Genomic DNA, 20,197 nt, shown 5'->3' with positions numbered 1-20,197 from the left:
GGGGTCCGTTTTGCGACAGTAATGTTATTCCCAAATTCCGTGTTTGCCTTAGTAAAAGGAGAAGGGCATAGTCTGGATGAAACAAGACAGTTGGATTTGTTGCAGTGTTCCAGCATTTGTGATGCATGTAGGCACAGGGCGGACTGGGAAGGAGGAGGACATAAGACTGATAAGGAGTGCTTTTGTTGTCCTCGGAGGTCGATTTGAGTATAGGGAGAGCATGACAGTGAGACTCAGAGAATCATCTCTGTTCTTTGCTGCCTTTAATGACAATCCATGATGCCAGGCAGCAAAACAAATGCTGTATCTCTCATGCCCACACATGCTCACCTTTACCTCCAGGTTTGCTGCTTGCTCACAGCCTCTGTATTCACAGGTGTCAAGGATGGCAATAAGGTTTTCCTGCTGCCTTTTTTGGCGTTCTCTTGGGATCTTGACTCAAGCCTTCACAATCTCCCTGGACTTTCAGCCCACAACTCTTTCTATGTTAGGAAGACAAACAAGGGTTGTCCTGAAACTTGAAGAATGGGAAATCTGGAACAATTTTCCATTCGCCCCTGTGAGTGCTGCTGTCCTCTGAGATGAATGGGGTTTTGTTGCCAGATATTTCTTCATGCCAGTATTGTTCTCTCTCTCTGTCAAATGCCAGTGCCATTGTATCTTCAGTTCATCACTTCTTGAATAGACTAAAGGCTGAGGAATTGTTTGCGTGGCATTACTGACATGGACATACTTGTAACTGACTTCAGACTCCTTTTTTTCCTATGAATGCTAGAAGACATCACATCAATAGTTGTCCATGGTCAAGGCAACAACTTCTTTTCTCCATCCTCCTTGGAGGCTCCAAAAGAGAAGCAGAATAGAGCTGCTGTGTCTGAAGAGTACCAGGTAGCAGAGCATTTACTGTAAAAACAGTGAAGAAGAGATTAATTGCATGGAATGATGAAGGGCAAGGAAGCAGCTGTCTTTGACAGTACATGGTGTAAGAACCATTGTGAAATGCTCTGCCATTTTACCACAAGGCAGTTGGAGCCAGTCCAGGAGCAGTGATTGCACGAGCACTGCACTCTTGGCAAAGGGTTGCCATTCTCTGGCTCTGGCATGCAAAAGGAAGAGCAAAGAAGGTTGCTTTCCTAGTTATCAATGTCTCCTTTTAAATGTTCCCATGTAAACTTTGAATGGCCAAATTCATCAAGTTTCTAACATCAAGTTTCACCTTCCTTTATATTTATGAAGAGGAACAGAATAGGTCAGATATATTCAAATTATCATATCTCAACTAATTATTGGAAACTTTAGCCACACCTTCCTCTCTTTTTAATTACTGCAGTTGAACAGGCATCAAAAGAACTAGTCTGTGCCTGAACAATAGTATTTTAAGCTGGATGGATGTTTTTCTCTTCGCTACAGAAGAGAAAAACAGGCAGAGATTACATCATTTTCTCTTGAATTTGTCCATGAGAGCAGATAAACATGTTCCCTTTGCTACACTGCAGAAAGCAAGTTTAAAGGACTTAGCTGAAGGTAAATCCAGAGCAGAAGATGCAACTAATTTATACAGAAGGCACCAGTGTGTGTGGCACCACACAGCAGCCCAGGAAGACAGGTGGGTCCTTGATAATAACTCCATGTGCAGTGACCCCTGATGAAAACAAATCCCCTCCCTTCCCATCTCTCAGCTTTCACTCACCTGCCCTGGGTGAAGTCCTCATTCCACAAATTCTCTTGAGGCTAGATTGAAGCTTTAATTAAAATAACAAGAGAGGAAGGAGGAAAACATTTTGCTTTGCTGATTTAGCCCCGTCCCTGTCATTCTGTTGCAGAGAAGGGGAATGGAGGCAGTTAAACTACCCCAGCCATGGAGGGTCACCAGCAGAGCTGTGAAAGGATCCATAGCTTCGTCACTCCAAGTGATTCACATGGGGAAGCACTGCCAGACGTGAACATGGAGGGCATAAAGGCTGTTTCAGTGTGGGTGCTGAACACAGCTGGTGTACACAAATTCTGGTGCAGGCAGATATCAGGAGGTGTTTTAATCACCTGGTGACTTTATAACGTGATGCCCCCATTATATGGGCCTGTGGGTGAGAAATCAGAGAAAACATCTAGGAAGGAGATCAGGGCTGCAATTGAAGCTGTGAATCAAGAGGGTCAACCAGTCATGGGTGCAGCATCTGGTTTGCAAGAAGCCCTGAGATTCACCTTAGGAAGGCTTTAACAGAGCTCAAGGTAAGGTCAGAAATAGGCTAGTGAAGGATTTCTCTGCCACATAGAGTTGTCAAGTGGCAGAATGGGAGTGGGATTAATCAAGATGGCATGGGATGAACTTGTCTTCATGGGCATTGTCTAGCAAGCCTTGCCCATGGGGAGTGGCAGGTACAGTTACAATAGGGATGTTCTGCAATGAAGGGAGAAGTCTTTTCATTGCTTTTAGTGACTGTCCAGTGGCTTAATAGCTGGCAGAGCAGAGATAACTGCAGGTTTTCTCTTTGGTCTGTTTGGAGTACAAAAAGCCTCATTGCACAATTCAGAGCAGGAATGTAGCTGTGCAGGGTGGGCTGGTTGCGAGTAATCCTTCCTTAGCTCTGTTACCTGACTGTATTGGAACATCTTTTTAGCCTAAGTCTCTCCCCTGGCCCCGTTAAAGTCCCTGCCTAAGCATCTTTCAATGTATTGAACCTGATAACATCTATACAAGACCGAAGTATGGAGGCATTGAATAACTTGCTGCAGGCCACAAAGGAAATGTGGAGCACAGAAAGGAATTGCTGGTCCTTAAATGCCAGCTCATGCAGTGTCTCTGCCCTAGAGACTTTCTCCAGTGTGATCAAGTGTTTTTAATCAGTTGCTGCAGATTAGTTTGTATTCAGGGGATCCTGGAGACAGTTTTCTAACCAGGTAAAGACACTTACTGTCGCTTCTGCTGGGCTGTGGGAAATACCGTATACCCTAATCCCTCTGCACTGAAATAATGAATACTACTATTTGATAGGAATGGTTGGACTCGATGATCTGGTGGGTCTCTTCCAACCTGGTTATTCTATGATTCTATGATTCTATGACACTTAATACTACCAGTCGCAAATACAGCATCATTCCAATACTGTAAACAACACTTTTATTTTACTCTAAATGTGTGTCTGTAACATTTTCTACCATAAAAAACATAGCAAATCTATGATCAGAATTCCTTTACTTTTCTCATATGTAAAGAGCTAAACTCACTGGAGAGTTGTATGTTTAAATTCAGTCCAAAATGCAATTGCTTTGGAAAAGTGCAGTTGCTGCCCTTGAGAAAAAGAAAACATCCATTTTATTGTCTAGCTATTTATTATTTAAATAAATGTAGTGCACTTTGATCATGGAGGATAGAAATCTCTTTCATACATGATGGATTGAGTTGTTTAAAGAGCCTGTCTTCAATTTTAGGCCTTTTGATAACTGTGGAAAAGATAGGGGAGAGGGGAACTGATAAAATTGCTCAGCCAGGAATGTCAAGCAGCAACTTACTTGAACAAAAAAAAGTAGCCTTGTTTTCCAAATAAATGTTGTGCTTGTGTTTCACCCAGCAAACAGCTCTTGGGTCTTTTCTGCAGCACACAGAGAGCAAATCAACCTTCAGCCAGGGCTTGCAGATTTGCCTGATGACAGATCATCTGCACCAGCAGAGCTGGTGCTGCTGACAGAGGATGCAGATCAGAACAGGAGGGACTGAGTCCTGTTTATGTTTGCAAGGCAGAAGGGGAGTCAAGCCTTTCCGTCAACGTGCAGTCACTGCACCTGGAAAAACAGTCCTTTTCCTGGTCCTGCCCTGGCCCAGCCCAGGTTCTGATCTGGGTCTGAGTCACTTACCTGCTCCAATTTGCTGCCTCCTAACCCTTCTGAGGAGTCAGAGGGTTGTTTTTGAGGCTGTCTGTTGGTGACCTGCATGGAGTGCAGTTTTGTGCTATTGCAAGTGTTGTGCCTGGCACCCTTCAAGAAACAGCAAGTTCCACCAGTTACCACTTTGTTGCACCTGCAGAGGCTTCCTACTCTGATCTTTACTGAGTCTATCCCAGTCATGGCCTCTTCCAGTTGCACCTTCTCTAAACTGTTTAATCCCCTTCAACTCCAGCTGTGTGTGCAAACAGTCCAGATACATCCACAGGGAAGATATATCTCCAGATAAATCCAGAAGAGAATCACTCAGTGTCCACCCATGGACTCCGTCCAGAATATGTACAGAGAAGAAACTGAGAGGAGGAATTGTTCCTTCAGACTGTAAGGATCTGGCTATAATGGCTTCAAGTTGCACCGGGGGAGGTTTAGATTGGATATGAGGAACATATATTTACTGAAAGAGTGGTCAAACATTGGAATGGGCTGCCCAGGGAAGTCATGGAGTCTCCTTCTCTGGAAGTGTTCAAAAACCATGTAGATGTGGCACTTCAGGATATGATTTAGTAGGTGTTGGGTTGACTATTGGACTGGATGAACTTGGAGGTGTTTTCCAACCCTAATGATTCTATGATATTATGATTCCACGATCTAGACATCAGGTCATAGTCACCAGAGCACAGGAAAGTCCCCTCTTTACTCCGGTAAGAACCTGCTAAATGCTGTGCTCCAGCAAGCAGATGTCATTGTCACACAGGACCATTATGCTGTAACACAGGTAAACAACCTCCATTCATGCTAAAGGCTTTTGACACCTCACTTATTTTCAGTGTTTAAATTCTCCAGAAGCTGTGTCTCAACCAATGTCCAGGTGACTCCAAAGGTTCTGGTGCTGGCTGACACAGAATCATAGAATTTTACAATGGTTTCGGTTGGAAGGGAACTTAAAGGTCATCCAGTTCAAAACCCCCTGCCATGGGCAGGGACACCTCCCACTGGATCAGGTTTCTCAAAGCCTCATCCAACCTGGCCTTGCACACCTCCAGGGATCCATGACAAAGATCCATGATCCATGATCCATGATCTTTGGGCAACCTGTGCCAGCGTCTCAGCACGCTCATAAGGAAGAATTTCTTCCTGATGTCTCATCTAAATCTCCAGTCCTTCAGCTTAAAACTGTTCTGCCTCATCCTGCCCCTGCACTTCCTGATAAAGAGCCCCTCCCCAGCTTTCCTGCAGGTCCCCTTAAAGTACTGTAAAGAATAAGTAAGGAAACATATTTTGGCCATTTCCATACAGATAAAATCCCAGTCTCCCAGTAAGGCCATGGTAGCCAAATTCCTTTTGAGAGAGGCCATGGCTGTTAACACACCCAATTGTCCTGGGAATTGTTTCAGAAAGTGGGAATAGGGTGGTAGTGTGTCAGGAACCTTCTTACAGAACAAGATAAGCCCTGGGAGTGGAGCAGTCATGAAACTGTTCAGCAATGCATAGAATAGCCTGGCTGGGAGATATGCAGCTGAATGAGTCCCCTTTTCTATGACTAAGACTCAGGAGGTTTGCAAAAGCCAGAATAAATCATCCCACACATCCCATAACCTCCCTCTGCCAGTAACTAGACTCAAGTCATATTTGGGGAAACCCCTTCCCTGCTTCCTATAATAAGCAGCTTGTTAATGTCTCGTGTCCCAAGGATTTATATGCTTTTCTCTTTCACAACAGCAGACACTGTCATTATCTTCTGACATCCCATTGACTTCATCCAATGTTTGATGCTGGCCCTAGTCCTGTGCCTGTGGGTCCCCAGATGGCTCAGCTCGATGAGGTAAATGCTTCTTTGTAATTTCAGCCCATGGCTCAGAACATCCTTTACAATCTCAATAGTCCTTAGGGTATGAAAGGAGAAAATGGGGATCTTGGCCATTTTCTCCTCTTTTAGATGTCCACCCACTGCTTTCCTGACCTCACAGCTCCTTGACTTCATGGGTCCAACCTGCCCTGTTGCTCCTACCTGGAGGTCTCTCAGACCCTAATGTACACCCTGGTGACATCAGCCTTATCTTCTTTTGTTGTGTATTGGGAGGAAGCATATATGGCACAGTGATCTTCTCCAGAATGTTTTCTACCTTGCTTTTCAGATCTTTTCACATATGTGTTGCTTGGAGGTGTTATCTGAAAGTTTCTTTTAGGCAGTTTTGCGTGCTACATTCTCTGCTGTCTTTGCCAAACACGGCAGAGGATCTCCCAATATGAGGTAGGAACAATGGAGTTTATAATGATAAAACAAAGTATGTGGAGAATGTAATCTAGAATCTATAACTATATAAAGGGGCTATAACTCTATAAGAGAGATGTTAAAAATATAGAGTCTGCCTTGCATGCAGTCACCTCTTTGGTATCACAAATGGAGAGGGCTTGAAATGGTTTTCTACATATTTGAAGCCTGCGTGGTTGCTACATGCATTACACCAGTAAAGGTGGGCAAAACATGATGGCTGCATCAGTGCTACGAGTTGCTCTAAGCTGCTTCCTCATCAGATGTGAACCAAATCTCCTACATGTGATAAGTAGAGAAAGCCACTCTGACTTGACATTTGGAAGAAATTCTTCATGATGAAGGTGGTGAGACACTGGAATAGGTTGCCCAGGGAATTTGTGGATGCCCCCTCCCTAGAATTGTTCAAGGCCAGGTTGGATGGGGCCTTGAGCAGCCTGATCTGGTGGAAGTTGCCCTTGCTATGGCAGGGGGGGTTGGAACTAGATGATCTTTAAGGTCCCTTCCAACCCAAACCATTCTATGATTCTATGATTGTATGATTCTATGATGAGTAGAAAAGCCACTCTGACTTTAGTAAGAAGTTCTAGGAAGGAGGAAAAATCTGTGGATGAAAAAGGTAAATGCCTATTTTAAAGAAAGGAATAAAAGATTCTGCAGGTGTCCTTATGGCCTCAACAAATCTTCAGGAAACACCAGTCTTGCCCTAATCTTCAGCATTCTTAGCCCTGTCCTGAGAGAACCTCAAGAGGAGAGGTGTCAGCTCCATGTCCATCCATAGCTCCCCTGCTCTCGTTTTCCTTTATCTTTTCCCCACACTTGTCTCCTCCCCATCTCTTGCTGACTGTCTCACCTCAGCTGGGAAGTGGGTGTTTGCCCACACTTGTGTGCTTACCTCTATGATCAAGATACCCAGAGGGGAAAACGCAAGCTGTGATGTTTACTTTCTCCACTCTCCCTGGTCTGCTAGGCAACCCCACAGGGCCTTTCAGATAAACACTTCTTCAGCCTTGTAACAGGATCTGCATACCAGGCTGTGGCATGGTGAAATGGATCAAGGAGGAAGCTGGAGAAGAATGCTTGAGAACCCGCCTGTGGGAGATGGGGACCTTAAGGGGATGCAACTATGATCAGGAAGGAGACTGGTGATCCCAGAACTGGTTTGGTTGACCAGGACATCAAGGGGACATCTTTTCCTCTTCATTCCATAAGTTATTTCCCACCACGTCCTGTCCTCTGTCACTTGGGAGAAGAGGCTAGCTCCCTCCTCTCTACAACCTCCTTTCAGGTAGTTGTAGAGAGCAATGTGGTCTCCCCTCAGCCTCCTCTTCTCCAGGCTAAACAACCCCAGCTCTCTCAGCCGTTCCCCATAAGACCTGTTCTCCAGCCCCTTCACCAGCTTTGTTGCTCTTCTCTGGACACACTCTAGAGCCTCAACATCCTTCTTGTGGTGAGGGGCCCAGAACTGAACACAGTTTTCGAGGTTCGGTCTCACCAGTGCTGAGTACAGGGGGAGAATAACCTCCCTGGACCTGCTGGTCGCACCATTTCTGATACAAGCCAAGATGCCATTGGCCTTCTTGGCCACCTGGGCCACTGCTGGCTCATGTTCAGTCGCTGTCAACCAACACCCCCAGGTCTTTCTCCTCCAGGTAGCTTCCCAGCCAGACTTCTCCTAGTCTGTAGCACTGCATAGGGTTGTTGTGCCCCAAGTGCAGGACCCGGCATTTGGCCTTGTTAAACCTCATGCCATTGGACTCAGCCCAGCAGTCCAGCCTGTTCAGATGGGAAGGAGTATGAACAGCTGCTTGCACGTGTAGCAGAGAAGGTGAGCATTGCTTTTGCCTTGTGTGGTAACTAACAAGGTGCAGGGTGCCAGGGTCTCTAGGTTACAAGGTGTGCTTGCTCTTCACAAGTCTTCTTGGAGCATATACCCTCCAGACCTTGTCATAAACCAGAGCCCCTCAAGCTCTGGAGATATAGTTACCACCTCTATTCTGCTCTGCCATGACACCTCTCTCCATATATTGTCATTACACAGCAATGACCAAGATTGGCCATTGGCCAGACATGCAACAGACTCACCCACAGTTGCTGCTGGGTGAAGAAATACTAAGTGAACTACAGCTAAAAACACACTCACACTTGATTCAGAAATAAGTATATTTTAGGTGTTATGCAGACAGCATGCACAAATATTTTCTTATCTGGTAGCACTACAGCAATACAACAATGAAGAAGCCATCATATGGCAAAGATCTGCCATCAGCTCCAAGAACGCTGTGTGCCCAACACACCACATTGCTCCAGGTTACAATTCCTGTTATAAGAGGGGTGCTCCAAGACTTTTTGTGGTCATGGGAGTCCTCACAGTCTGTTGTTAAGGAAGGTCCAGAGCACGCCAGCTGCTATCCCTGTCACCATCCCATAGGTGCTCCTCACACTGCCTGCTGCATTGGCATTGCAGAGGTCACTGCTGCAGCAGGTGATGTTCCTGTAGCCTACACTGAAGTCTTGATAGTCTGATCGACATGATGAATCACAACCCTTGCTGATGATGCTGAAGAGCCCAATGGCCCCTGGAAGGAAAACAAGACCATTACCACAACGATTCAATGCAAGATGAGCCAAGCTTCATGGAACTGAATAATGAGATACAGTTCTAATAATGTAATTAATAATGAAGTAGCCATTAACACCTCCTTTGGGGAGCCTAAGCTACTAATGGATGAGGAGCAAACATGTGGAGTTATCTTTGCACATATCCCATGCATCTTTGTTGCACAGAGCCTTTCAACACTCAGGGAATTTATGGAATCAGAGCTATTCCCCTTTTAACAGACGACAGAGTTACTCTTTGATTTGTTTCTGAGAGGCACAACTTATTTTTCTGTGGCCGGTTGATGTTCAGTAACTACTGTTTACCAGCAGATTATGATCTGCATGAGAACTCCTGATCTTGCACATTCTATTCTGGGCACCATAAGCAAATTTGACATAAGCAAATTTAGCGTATAGGGCCAGTGCGTTGTACAACATGTTGGCTCACTTGAAAGTGAATGTGTGGCCATGGGCTTGCACATTTTGAACAAGACAATGCATACTGGAGGTATTACATATGCTGCCCAACAGAGACAAGTTTTAACATGCCACTGATGCATTTTGTTCCCCAGGTCTAAGAGCAATTGAGCTGTCACTACAGATCTGGACAGGGTAAACATTGTTTTTTCCAGATCTAGATAATGAAATCATAATCTGATAAAGGAGTTTACCCAGAGACACACAGATGGCTATGTTCAGAGCTGGCTGTAGATGGGTCTAGGTGAAAGTCTATCCTTTTCATTGAATTCACCTAAAGCCAGCTCTGTCATTGAACACTCCTAATAACTTCATGATGAGGTTTCACCAGACTCAACCCTCACATTTTAATGCATGTTCCAGACTTCTAAAAACCATAAACTTAAATATTATCCCTGTAAGTAAGCAAATAACTTTTGATGTTATGAAAGACAAATAAACCTAATTTTGTACAGGTGAGAGTCGTTAATAGGTATTTGCAAAGTCAAGTATTTAACAGCTGGTGCCCTGTTGTGGAGCTGGACCCTCCTGAGGTTTGTTCCAGGCACTGGAACCACACTGGCCTTACTGCTCAATTTTTAGCATGAGCTGTTGGCAAACACTGAGGAATTTATGGTGCTAGTATGACTTTGTAATCACACTCTTGTGGTCATGGTAAAGAAAGGGCTTGATGATGATCAGCACCTCTACCAAGGGACCAGTTATCACCAAGGGATAAACATTTTCCTTCTGTTATTTCACAGAATCATAGGGTGGTTTGGGTTGGAAGGGACCTTAAAGCCCATCCAGTTCCATCCCCATGCCCTGGGCAGGGCTACCTTCCACTGGATCAGGTTGTTCAAGGCCCGATCTAACCTGGCCTCAAACACCTCCTGGGATGGGGCATCCACAACTTCCCTGGGCAACTTGTGCCAGTGCCTTAACACCCTCATTGTGAAGAATTTCTTCCTGATGCCTAACCTAAATCTGTCCCTCTCCAATTCAAAGCCATTACTTAACATGAAAGTAATTAGAAAGACTCTATCATCCTTTCTCCCCAGATGGCTTTTCTCTTCCTGCTACACATTGAGCTTTGCTGGCCCACACCACATGGTGCATCTAGAGCAGGTGAAGCTGGTTTGGACATTTGAGGCTGGACCATGCTTGGCTTTAACCACACAATTAAGACATTGCCCACTCCCACTTTGCCTTACTGATCACATCTGTCTTGCATAATTCATTATCCTTGCAGGTCACTTTTGCTTTACATTTGGAGTTGCTGAGCTGTGAGGAGCACTCATAACATTCCAAGGAAGAACCTGCAAGAGAACAAGGAGGATTATAAGACGAATCCATTTGAAGCTCTCCAGGGAACCCAACTTAGTGCTTACGCTGGGAAACAGGACCATTCCTGTGAGTCCTCAAAGAAAGTTAGCACCTCTGTTATTGGGAAAACAATTTTTTTCCATTTTTGGTGGAAAATGGTACACTTGCCTGGGCTGAAAGTCAAGTTTTGCAAGTGCTGAAGCTGTTTCTCATCTAGTCAGTGCAGTGAGGGAGCAAAAAGACCAGCTGGATAGCTGGTCCCATTGACTGGCCTCATCAGTCAATGGGAAGTGCTTCCCAAAATGCTTCTTCCTCTGCATTTGGGATGCTTAACTCAGTTTCCAGCAGGAACAAGCTTTTTATGATATTCCCACTTCCTAAGCTGGGATGAAAGGATGAAGTCCCAAGAAGGAAACATACGTATCGTTTATCTGCCTCTGTAGGCATTCGTGTTTTACCAGATGGGCTTGTGAACCTTAGCTGAGGCATTGTCAGGGCTGGATGAAAGAGGGAAACTTCAGAGGGAAGAAAGGAATGGAGCAGGAGATTTGCAAGGTCTCTTCTAGCCCATTGTCTCAGTTTGACCAACTTGTGACACATACTCTCCATCCCCCACTCTTAGAAATAAACGAAGTGCAAACACAGCTTTTGTCTCCTTCTGCAAACAAGGCCACCAGGGTTTCCACCCCCTCATGGACATGCCATTCTATGGAGGATGCAAGTCTGTGTTGTTAACATCTGCTGTGCTGTTATGCACATCAAGTAAAAGCAGAATAATCATTGCAGCTTACAAGTGTCTAGCCCTGATGAAAAATCGTCCCCAGGGGAGTGAGAGCATGGTGCAATTACCTCTTCCCATTACCTACCTGTGCCCCAGGGCATTGCTGGAGCCCCAAAGACTTGCAAATGGGTGATTTAATATTTATGTACGCACTTTAACCCCATGACCACAAGGATTGTATAATGTATCCTCAAGTCAATACCCTAACGTGCAAAATATTCTTTTAGGACATGGAAAAATCCTATTTGGGAACTAATATTATTCAGCCCAGGAGCACAAAATGATTTGAGGTATTTGATTTCTCTCTGTCCAAGCTGTTCTGGAATAAACAACTGTTGCAGTCATACAAGTAAGGAGCCAAACCCCAGTTTATTGGCATTGTTGCAGTCTTCTCCCACATTTATCTGACTTCTAACACAGTGAAAATCAAAATTCAGAGCACCCTGATGGAAGCTGGCAGCGCAGGGTCTGGTCAGAACTGCACAAGATCCTTCTCAGCCTATTAGTTAAGCATCCTTTGCTGATTGAGAAACATTTCTGCTCAGATATGCCTATTCTGTTCTCTTCTAATAGGGGAAAGTTGGTTTTAAATCACTTTTTTTCCCAGTCAGGATGAAAAAAAAGTGACAGTGTCCAAATCCCACACATCCAGTTTAAGAAATACATCATGGATTATCCCTTTTTCTCTCCCATTAAAATTCTGTCAGTCTTTGTAGCATCAGAGACCACTTTTGAAATGAAAAGTCATAAAATAAAATTGAACAATACTTACCTTTGCATAGATGTTGCAATTCTGATAGCCTGGGAAGAAGAAAAGTAGTTCTCCCACTCCCCCTTAAAAACTATACATGCACAAAACTATATGGTCTGGCTTAAATAATTTTAATTTCAATTAAATTCTATTTTGCACAGGATTTTTCTTTCCTGGAAGCTGGTCTGCCCAGCACTAGCATCCCACCATCAGCAACACTTTTTCCATGCAACACTCAGGACATTCCACCAAAAGGAAAGATCGTCATAAGTCAGCTACGTCAACATTTCTTCCTTAACTACCAAACCCCATCAGAAGTCCTTTCTTCTAGCTGAAGACTGGATGGAAGGGAAGTGGGGAAGATTCTCCATGCTGTCTTACCTGAGTCCAGGCACAGGACTGCTGCCAGCAGGAGGACAAGGAGAGTCTTCATTTTGGGACAAACTCTCTGGTGCTGGATATGGGTTGTTTGCTCGTGGAACAGTTTATATACTGTGAGAGACAGCAATTGGGCATGCCCAGAAGGTTATCCTCGTGTGAAGGCACCTGAGAAAGGCTGCTTGCTTGACCAAGGGAGGAGTTGCTTTGTGTTGGTGATATTTGCATTAGACGCCTCTCCTGTGTGACTGTGAGTCTTGGAGCTACCAGCAGCTCCTCTACATCACTGCACCCCTGCCTTTCCTCCTACCCTTGGGCAAAGCATTCACATGAGTGGAAAAATCCCCAACTCTTTAGAACAAGGCTGGCCTTATGCATTTCACTGGAATCAGCGAGGTTGCGATTGCACCCTGTAAACAAGTTTCTCCACTCCCATTTCTGTCCTGAATGGAGCTTTTGTGTTTAAATCAAGGACAAAATGTTATTTTAATAAAAGCTCCAGCTATTTATCTGCACGCGGGAGTGTTGCTGTGACACTTGTGGCATGTGGTGGCAAGGTATGTGTGCAAATTACAGTGCATTGGCCTCTTCCAGTTGTCCAGGTGCTCATTTGCCCTTATTTGCTTATATTCTCTGTAGTGTAGTAAAAGAAAATGTCCAAGACAAAGTTTTCTTGTTTATTGAAACCAAATGGACTTTGTGATGGCTTTGTTTGGTACTGAGTTTTTATTCCTACATCTGTACCATGGCATGCTTCTCTTTGTCTTCCAGTCTCTCTGTCTGGTGTAGGTTGGGTATGGCTTTGACACTTGAACTCACATCAGCAGGTATTGTAAACAATCAGGCTTGTCAAAGAAATGTCACTTCTCACAGATGAGGGTGAGTTCAGCCACATTCCAAACTGAAATGTGAATGTTTGCTTTGCTGGGTTGACTGGAGACCTCTCCTATCTCTTGTGTCCCTAGACCACTTCTCAGTCCACACTGGCGTAAAAGAAAACAGGCCTATCTGCTAAATTCAAGTTTCCATAGTTTCTCACTTTATTAAGGGTTTCTGAAATCTCAGGAACTTAGTTCTTGGCAGCATTAGCCTTCAGGGACTTTCTCTCATGCAATTTAGCTCTTACAGAATCATAGAATCATTAAGGTTGGAAAAGACCTCTAGAATCATCCTGTCTAACTATCAGCCCAACACCACCATACCTACAAATACACATCCCAAAGTGCCAAATCCAAATGTTTTCTTAACACCTCTGGAGTAGGAGACTCCATCACTTCCCTGGGCAGCTTATTTCAATGTTTCACCACTCTTTCAGTAAAGAAATATTTCCTAATATTCAGTACCTCCCTTGGCACAACTTGGGGCCATTTTCTCTTGTCCTATGACTTGTAACTTGGGAGAAGAGACTAGCACTCACCTTGCTACAACCTGCTTTCAGGCAGTAGTGGAGAACAATGAGGTGTCCCTTCAGCCTCCTCTTCTCTAGGCTAAACAATCCTAGTTCCCTCAGCCACTCCTCATAAGACTTGTCCTCCATACCTTTCACCAGCTTTGTTGCCCTTCTCTGGACACGCTTTAGCCCTTTGATGTCCTTCTTGTACTGAGGGGCCCAAAACTGAAAACAGTATTCAAGGGGCATCCTCACCAGCGCCAAATACTGGAGCAGGATCACTTCCCTGCTCCTGCTGGCCACACCATTGCTGATACAAGCCAGGATGCTGTTAGCCACCTTGGCCACCTGAGAATACTGCTGGCTTATGTTCCATGTGCTCAAATGCTTTTAGGACACCACACGGTTTATCAGATTGAAAACATTGGTGGATCTCTGCTCTTGACCAATGACTATAGGATGAGTGACAGGGGGTCAGCCGGATGAAGTCTTCTGAAGTTAGTGGCAGTGCTTTGATTTACATCAGTGGAGAATCTGGTGCAATTTATCACTTTAGAAGTCCTATTTTGTCTGTGGGAATCTTAAGTGCTTCTTCCCTTTGGAATTTGAACTTCTTTTTAAAAAGAAAAAAAACCCCAACCCACCCAACACCTTCTTTCTGTGTCTATTGACTTCACCTCATCATGTTTTTGCAGACCATATCATTTTTATCCAACTTCTGTGGAACAGCTGAACAAAAAAGTAGCAATGTGTTCTCAGTCTGCTGTTCCTTATTCAGAGATATTTAAGACTATTTTTCTTTTTTAATCCCTTATGATTGTCCCTGCAGGGTTTAATTCCTTGGGCTAAGGAATAATAGGGCCAAGGGGAAAGCATAATCTAGCCACCCCATCAAATCCACCCAGGTCTTGAATTAAATATTTCTTCCTTCAAGCAACTCATCAATAAACAAGAAAGAGTGCATTTTTCATCCTCTGCAGTTTGATTGGCTGCCAATCAAACTCTCCTAGTACTATTATTCCTTTCAACTATTTTTCTAACAGCATCAGGGCTGCCAGTGTAGACCAGGACTCATGACACTATAAAAGAGATGCACATATCTAAGAGCCTGGTTACGCCTCAATCCTGCTTTGCTGCAGCCTGTGGTTGTGTGAGAACCCAGTAATTCCTATATCCTAACACAGAGTCACATAATGGTTTGGGTAGGAAGAAACCTCAAAGATCACCCTGTTCCAACCCCCTGCCATGGGCACTGAGAAATTCCACTGGATCTGGTTGCTCAAAGCCCCATCCAGCCCAGCCTTAAACACCTCCAGGGATGAGGCATCTACAGCCTCTCTGGGCAATCTGTGCTAGTGCCTCACTACCATCACAACAGAATTATAGGATCATAGAATAGTTTGGGTTGGAAGGGACATTAAAGATCATCAAGTTCCAATGCCACTGCCATGGGCAGGGACATCCCACTAGATCAGGTTACCCAAGGCCCCATCCAACCTGGCCTTAAACACCTCCAGGGATGGGGCATCCAAAAACTCCCTTGGTAACCTGTTCCAGTCCTTCACTATCCTCATTTGGAAGAAATTCTTCTAATGTCCAATCTAAATCTGCCCCTCACCAGTTTATACCTGTTCCCCCTTGTCCTGTCACCACAAACCTTTGTGAAGAGTCCCTCTCCAGCTTTCTAGTAGGCTCCTTTCAGGTACTGGAAGGTCGCTCTAAGATCTCCTCGTAGCCTTCCCTTCTCCAGGCTGAACAAGCCCAACTCTCTCTCTCTGTCCTCAGAGCAGAGGTGCTCTAGCCCTCAGATCATCCTTGTAGCACTCCTCTGGACCCGTTCCAACCACTCCATATCCTTCTTATGTTGAGAATTCCAGAACTGGACATATATTCCTAAAATATATATTCCTAATATCTCATCTAAATCTCCCCTCTTTCAGCATAAAAGCGTTATCCCTTGTCTTATTTGTGTACTCCCTGTTAGAGAGCCCCTCCCCAGTTTTTCTGAAGTCCCTTTAAATACTGGAAATCTGCTATATGATCTCCCGGGAACTTTCTCTTCTCTAGGCTGAACAACCTCAACTCTCACAGCCTGACCTCATATGGGAGGTGCTCCCACCCTCAAATCATCTTTGTGGCCCCCTCAGGACTCACTCTAACAGATCTATGTCCTTCCTGTGCTGAGTTGTTGCCTCTCACTTGTCTTTGAACATTTGTGTGCAGTTCCTGCTCAAGTCCTGAAGATGGCAAACGTACCCTTTTATAATTATTATATATACATTAACACATAGTTGTCCATAGGATTGCACGTACATGGGAATTTTTATTTATCATTATTTATTATTTATTATTTTTATTATTATAAAATCCTAAGTTCATCTAATTACATGAACAAGACCATCTGTTTCCCCATGGAATCTAAGGATGTCTATATCACTTCGGTTTTGGTTCTTTTTGTACCTTTTTTATGTTGTCAAAGTAGATTGATGACAGATAAAGCTGTAGAGCTTTCTGTTGAGGAGGGAGGGAGGGAAAGAGGGCTTCATTATTTGCTGCATCCTGGTTCACCTGCCTGATGTCAAGCTGGGAATATGCCGGTGAATCATGGTACAGAGCATGCTGTCATGGGTTACATCAAGGAGCGCTGGTAGGCGCAAGCTGAAAATTTCAGGACAAGAAGATCAGTAGGTAAAATGATGCCTGGGAAATCTGGATAGAGGTACTGAGTATCTCCAAAGGCAAAAGGAGCCTCTTCTCCCAAGTGACAGGGGACAGGACAAGAGGGAATGGCCTCAAGCTCCACCAGGGGAGATTTAGGCTGGACATTAGGGAAAAATTCTTCACAGAAAGGGTCACTGGGCACTGGAACAGGCTGCCCAGGGAGGTGGTTGATTCACCTTCCCTGGAGGTGTTTAAGGCACGGGTGGACGAGGTGCTAAGGGGCATGGTTTAGCGTTTGATAGGAATGGTTGGACTCGATGATCCGGTGGGTCTCTTCCAACCTGGTTATTCTATGATTCTATGATTCTATGATTCTATGAGTTGCAATGATTTCCTGGGCTGTGCCAGACATTCGACTAGTTGGTCTGAAGAGGCTTTAGGTAAGTCTGCAAGATGGCAGAGATAATGTATTAAGACTTCAATCACAGCCTGCCCTTTTTTCATGGGGATGTCTTTTAAGAGCAGAAGAGCTAAAAAAGACAGTAAAGAGGAAACTAAGATGAGGTTCCACACACTCATCCTATGTAAATTGTAGTCCTTGAAAGAGCCAGATCATCAGGGGATCCTGCAGAGTCTCCAGCCTCCGAGCTCAGAGGTGTAAGACCTTCTTGGATGACTGAACTCAGGCCAGAATTAAGTGCCAGAACAAAAGGAACTGCTATACAAGGCTGCTCATACCTGAAGAGAGGTCACTGTGTTGCTTGCTCAGCATGAATGTGGCTTGCAGCTCCTTTTCATGATGTTCTGAAGTACGTTTGTGGAGGTTGCAATGGACTGCAGAGGGAATCTTATCGACTTTTCCACTCCTGGAAGGTGTTTGGTACATGTGCAATGAATAAGTTAGTATAGTCTGCAGTGATGTCTGAAAATCTCCTTAGTCTGTGGGGGCATAGGATGTATAAGGGATTTTAATAGCTAATTTTAGGTGTCAAACTGGGAATTTCTAACGGTTGCACAGCTGTGTTCCTGGGAATGCAAGCTGCCTGCGGAGCACTGAACTGTCTCAAGTCAGAATGGGTGAGGAATAAATGAGACTGAGTCACTAGATGGTACTAAGGCACATTGCATTACAGAATTGTCTGTAAGGAGGGAAGTGTGGATCCTAAATGAGGCATGTGATTGGATAGACATGAAGACAGATGGATAGATCAGGGGAGAGAAAGACTTAAGACTGAGTAGATATGCAGATGTTCACAGAGATGGATGTATAGCATTCAGAAGGAGCTGGAGTATCTGCTGCTGTGCGCCTTCTTCTGTGTACATGATTACAGTCATGCTCTGCTCTGCTTGTGACAAAAGGCCACAAGTCTCAGCCTCAAGTATTTCTTATCAGCCTCTCAGCTGTTTATCATTCCTGCATGCACATGTCTTGAGATGGACAGGCACAACACCCAGCAGCAGCAAACATGATTCCTGCTGCTCCAGGGTTGCCCTTGACTGTCAGCAGAGATGGGCGCCAGCTGCTACATCAGTAGATGCTTAACACTGTTTGGTGTCATGGTCTAGCTCACACTACAAGGATTTACTTCCAGGTTTGTTGTTCAAGTAAGCTTAAGAGCACATGGAAACAAGGCTAGGCTGCCTGAGACATCTTCGAGTCCAGCAAAGGAACCAGAGCTGTCATTAAGCATACAACATTGAAAAAAGGCAAAAATGTCTCGAGGTCCCAGTCGCTGGGCTACTGAGGGACCTTTACCATGCTTCTTCCTGTCTTTGTGCGTCTTTTTCCTCCAATGCAAACAAGGCTCACAGATGATAAGGAAAGTGTTTTGAGATCTGTGGGTGCAAACAAGTGCAACTAGTGAGCGTTATAAAGGTTTAATAAGAAAGCAACCTGTTTGACCTTGAATATTTCTACAAGGGTCCAGGCATAGACCCAAACATCCAGATGTTCCTGCTTGGGATTTCAGATTTCAGAGGCTCGTCTGGCAAGCCTTGGAGAAAAAAAATCACCTTCACATCACACACGTTCTTGCTGACAACCATGAAATCAACGCGGTGCTGCAAATTAATCCCACCATGGTGCTAATCTTGTCTGCAGAGCAAACTGTAGACGGACAAGATTCTGAGGGCTGTAGAAGCTGGAGATCCCCATAAGGTGGTGCTGTTGCTACGTTGCTGGTGCACAGACCTCTCATGTGTGGGAGCAGCCCAGACTGTTTGTTTAAAATCTCAGCAACATCAAAGCATCAAAATGCATTTGACATTTTTTTGTTATTTTGCTAATTGCTAAGCTCTTTTGGTTATAAAAGACTCTGAGTGTGGGATCCCTGCCAGGTTCTGCTGGCGATGCCTTGTGCATCTCCGAGTTGTTTGCAGGAAGAAAAGAATGCATTTTCCTGTGCCTATGCTTTGGATTTGGGGTGAAGCATAAGGACCGTAGCCTGTGCTATGAACACAAAGTAGTTCTGTGCTTGCTCTGCTTTCACAAAACACTTCTTTATCTCTTCACATACAAGGTGTTGAAGTTTCATGTGGACAGATGTAGCAAAAGGTAGGTTGAATTACGGCCAGAAAACGTGACTTTTCTGAGATCATACAACAGGGCAACATCAAACCTCAGATCAGGATCCTCCAACACCCTAGCTGCTTCCTAGTCGGTGTCCTTTTCCTTCCATCAGGAAAAGTATTTAATTGTTCTGGCTTCTCTAGGAAGCCACAGAATATCAATAGGGATGAACCCAAGATTTCCAGTTCATCTGCTGCAGGGATGAAAGGGTAGATATGATGGCTAGGCACACCAAGCCCCTAACAGGGCTAGGAAGGACAATTTCTCCTCATGCGGTAGTGGGTGCATTCAGTGCATGGCCATTCATGGTTCCTCCTTTGTCCTTCTTGTCCTCATTTTGAGGCCAGTACTCATAGGTCGCACTCCTTATCTCACTTCAACACAGCTAAGGGAAGATACTGACACAGGAGCTCACCTAGTGCTCTTACATTTGTGGAAAGTATTTTCTTGAGGGAACATATTTGTCAGGTCTGATTTGTGACTTAGTTGTGAATTTGTTGACGAAGTGTTTTCTGGGTTGGAAAATACCATTTGTGACGGTCTGTTTAGCTGCTGACCTATCTAGGGGGGAGCTAAACCTTAACGCTTATCATCAAATCTTGTTAAACCACTGTTGAGTTTACTATCAAACTTTGTTAAATCATTGTTTTATATCAACAGACATATTGCTGCTTCTCTTTTATGAGTGAAGTGCACCACTCCATCTATGACATTGTTTTGTTGACAAAAAAATGTTCTGCAGAAATAATAAAGCTGCTTTAAGTCCAGAGTGGAATTTGTGATCAAATCTAGGTAAAGAGAACCTTCTCCCAACTAAAAAGTGATAGAATGAGATGAAATGGTCTCAAGTTGTGCCAGGGGACATTTAGATTGGATATTAGGAAATATTTCTTTATTGAAACAGTGGTGAAGCATTGGAAGTAGGCTGTCCAGGGAAGTGGTGGAGTCCCCATCCCTGAAGTGCTTCAGAACCTGTGTAGGTGTGGCACTTTGGGACATGGTTTAGTAGGCACATTGGTATTGGGCTGACCATTGGACATCATAGCAAATTCTTACAAAACCAGATTCATCAAGAAAGTTTTTTTTTTCTTGGTTGCTTTATCAAATGTTCCAATGCTTAGGACAGTGGAAGA

General features: G+C 44.4%; 1 protein-coding gene across 1 annotated transcript; it reads right to left on the bottom strand.

The window, feature by feature from the left end:
• Nucleotides 1-8,306: 8,306 nt before the first annotated feature.
• On the bottom strand, nt 8,307-12,740 carry PSCA (prostate stem cell antigen). The gene is made up of 3 exons (XM_069853145.1): nt 12,448-12,740; nt 10,423-10,527; nt 8,307-8,730 (listed from the first exon to the last, which is right to left on the bottom strand). The coding sequence occupies exons 1-3, from the start codon at nt 12,497-12,499 to the stop codon at nt 8,519-8,521; spliced, it is 369 nt and encodes a 122-aa protein (XP_069709246.1). The 5' UTR covers nt 12,500-12,740; the 3' UTR covers nt 8,307-8,518.
• Nucleotides 12,741-20,197: the final 7,457 nt, after the last annotated feature.

This window comes from Phaenicophaeus curvirostris, chromosome 3 (assembly GCF_032191515.1).
Source record: "Phaenicophaeus curvirostris isolate KB17595 chromosome 3, BPBGC_Pcur_1.0, whole genome shotgun sequence".
In the NCBI taxonomy this organism is placed as follows: Eukaryota; Metazoa; Chordata; class Aves; order Cuculiformes; family Cuculidae; genus Phaenicophaeus; species Phaenicophaeus curvirostris.
The sequence above is the reverse complement of the archived record's forward strand: the minus strand, read 5'-3'. Positions and strand labels throughout refer to the sequence as shown.

What these genes read in the sequence shown, in the direction of transcription:
- PSCA (XM_069853145.1), bottom strand. Translation starts at nt 12,499, where the DNA reads ATGAAGACTCTCCTTGTCCTCCTGCTGGCAGCAGTCCTGTGCCTGGAC. An exon ending in AGTCCTGTGCCTGGACTCAG is followed by an intron (nt 10,528 to 12,447) that starts GTAAGACAGCAT and finishes GTTCTCTTGCAG; the next exon opens with GTTCTTCCTTGGAATGTTAT. An exon ending in ATGCAAGACAGATGTGATCA is followed by an intron (nt 8,731 to 10,422) that starts GTAAGGCAAAGT and finishes TTTTCCTTCCAG; the next exon opens with GGGCCATTGGGCTCTTCAGC.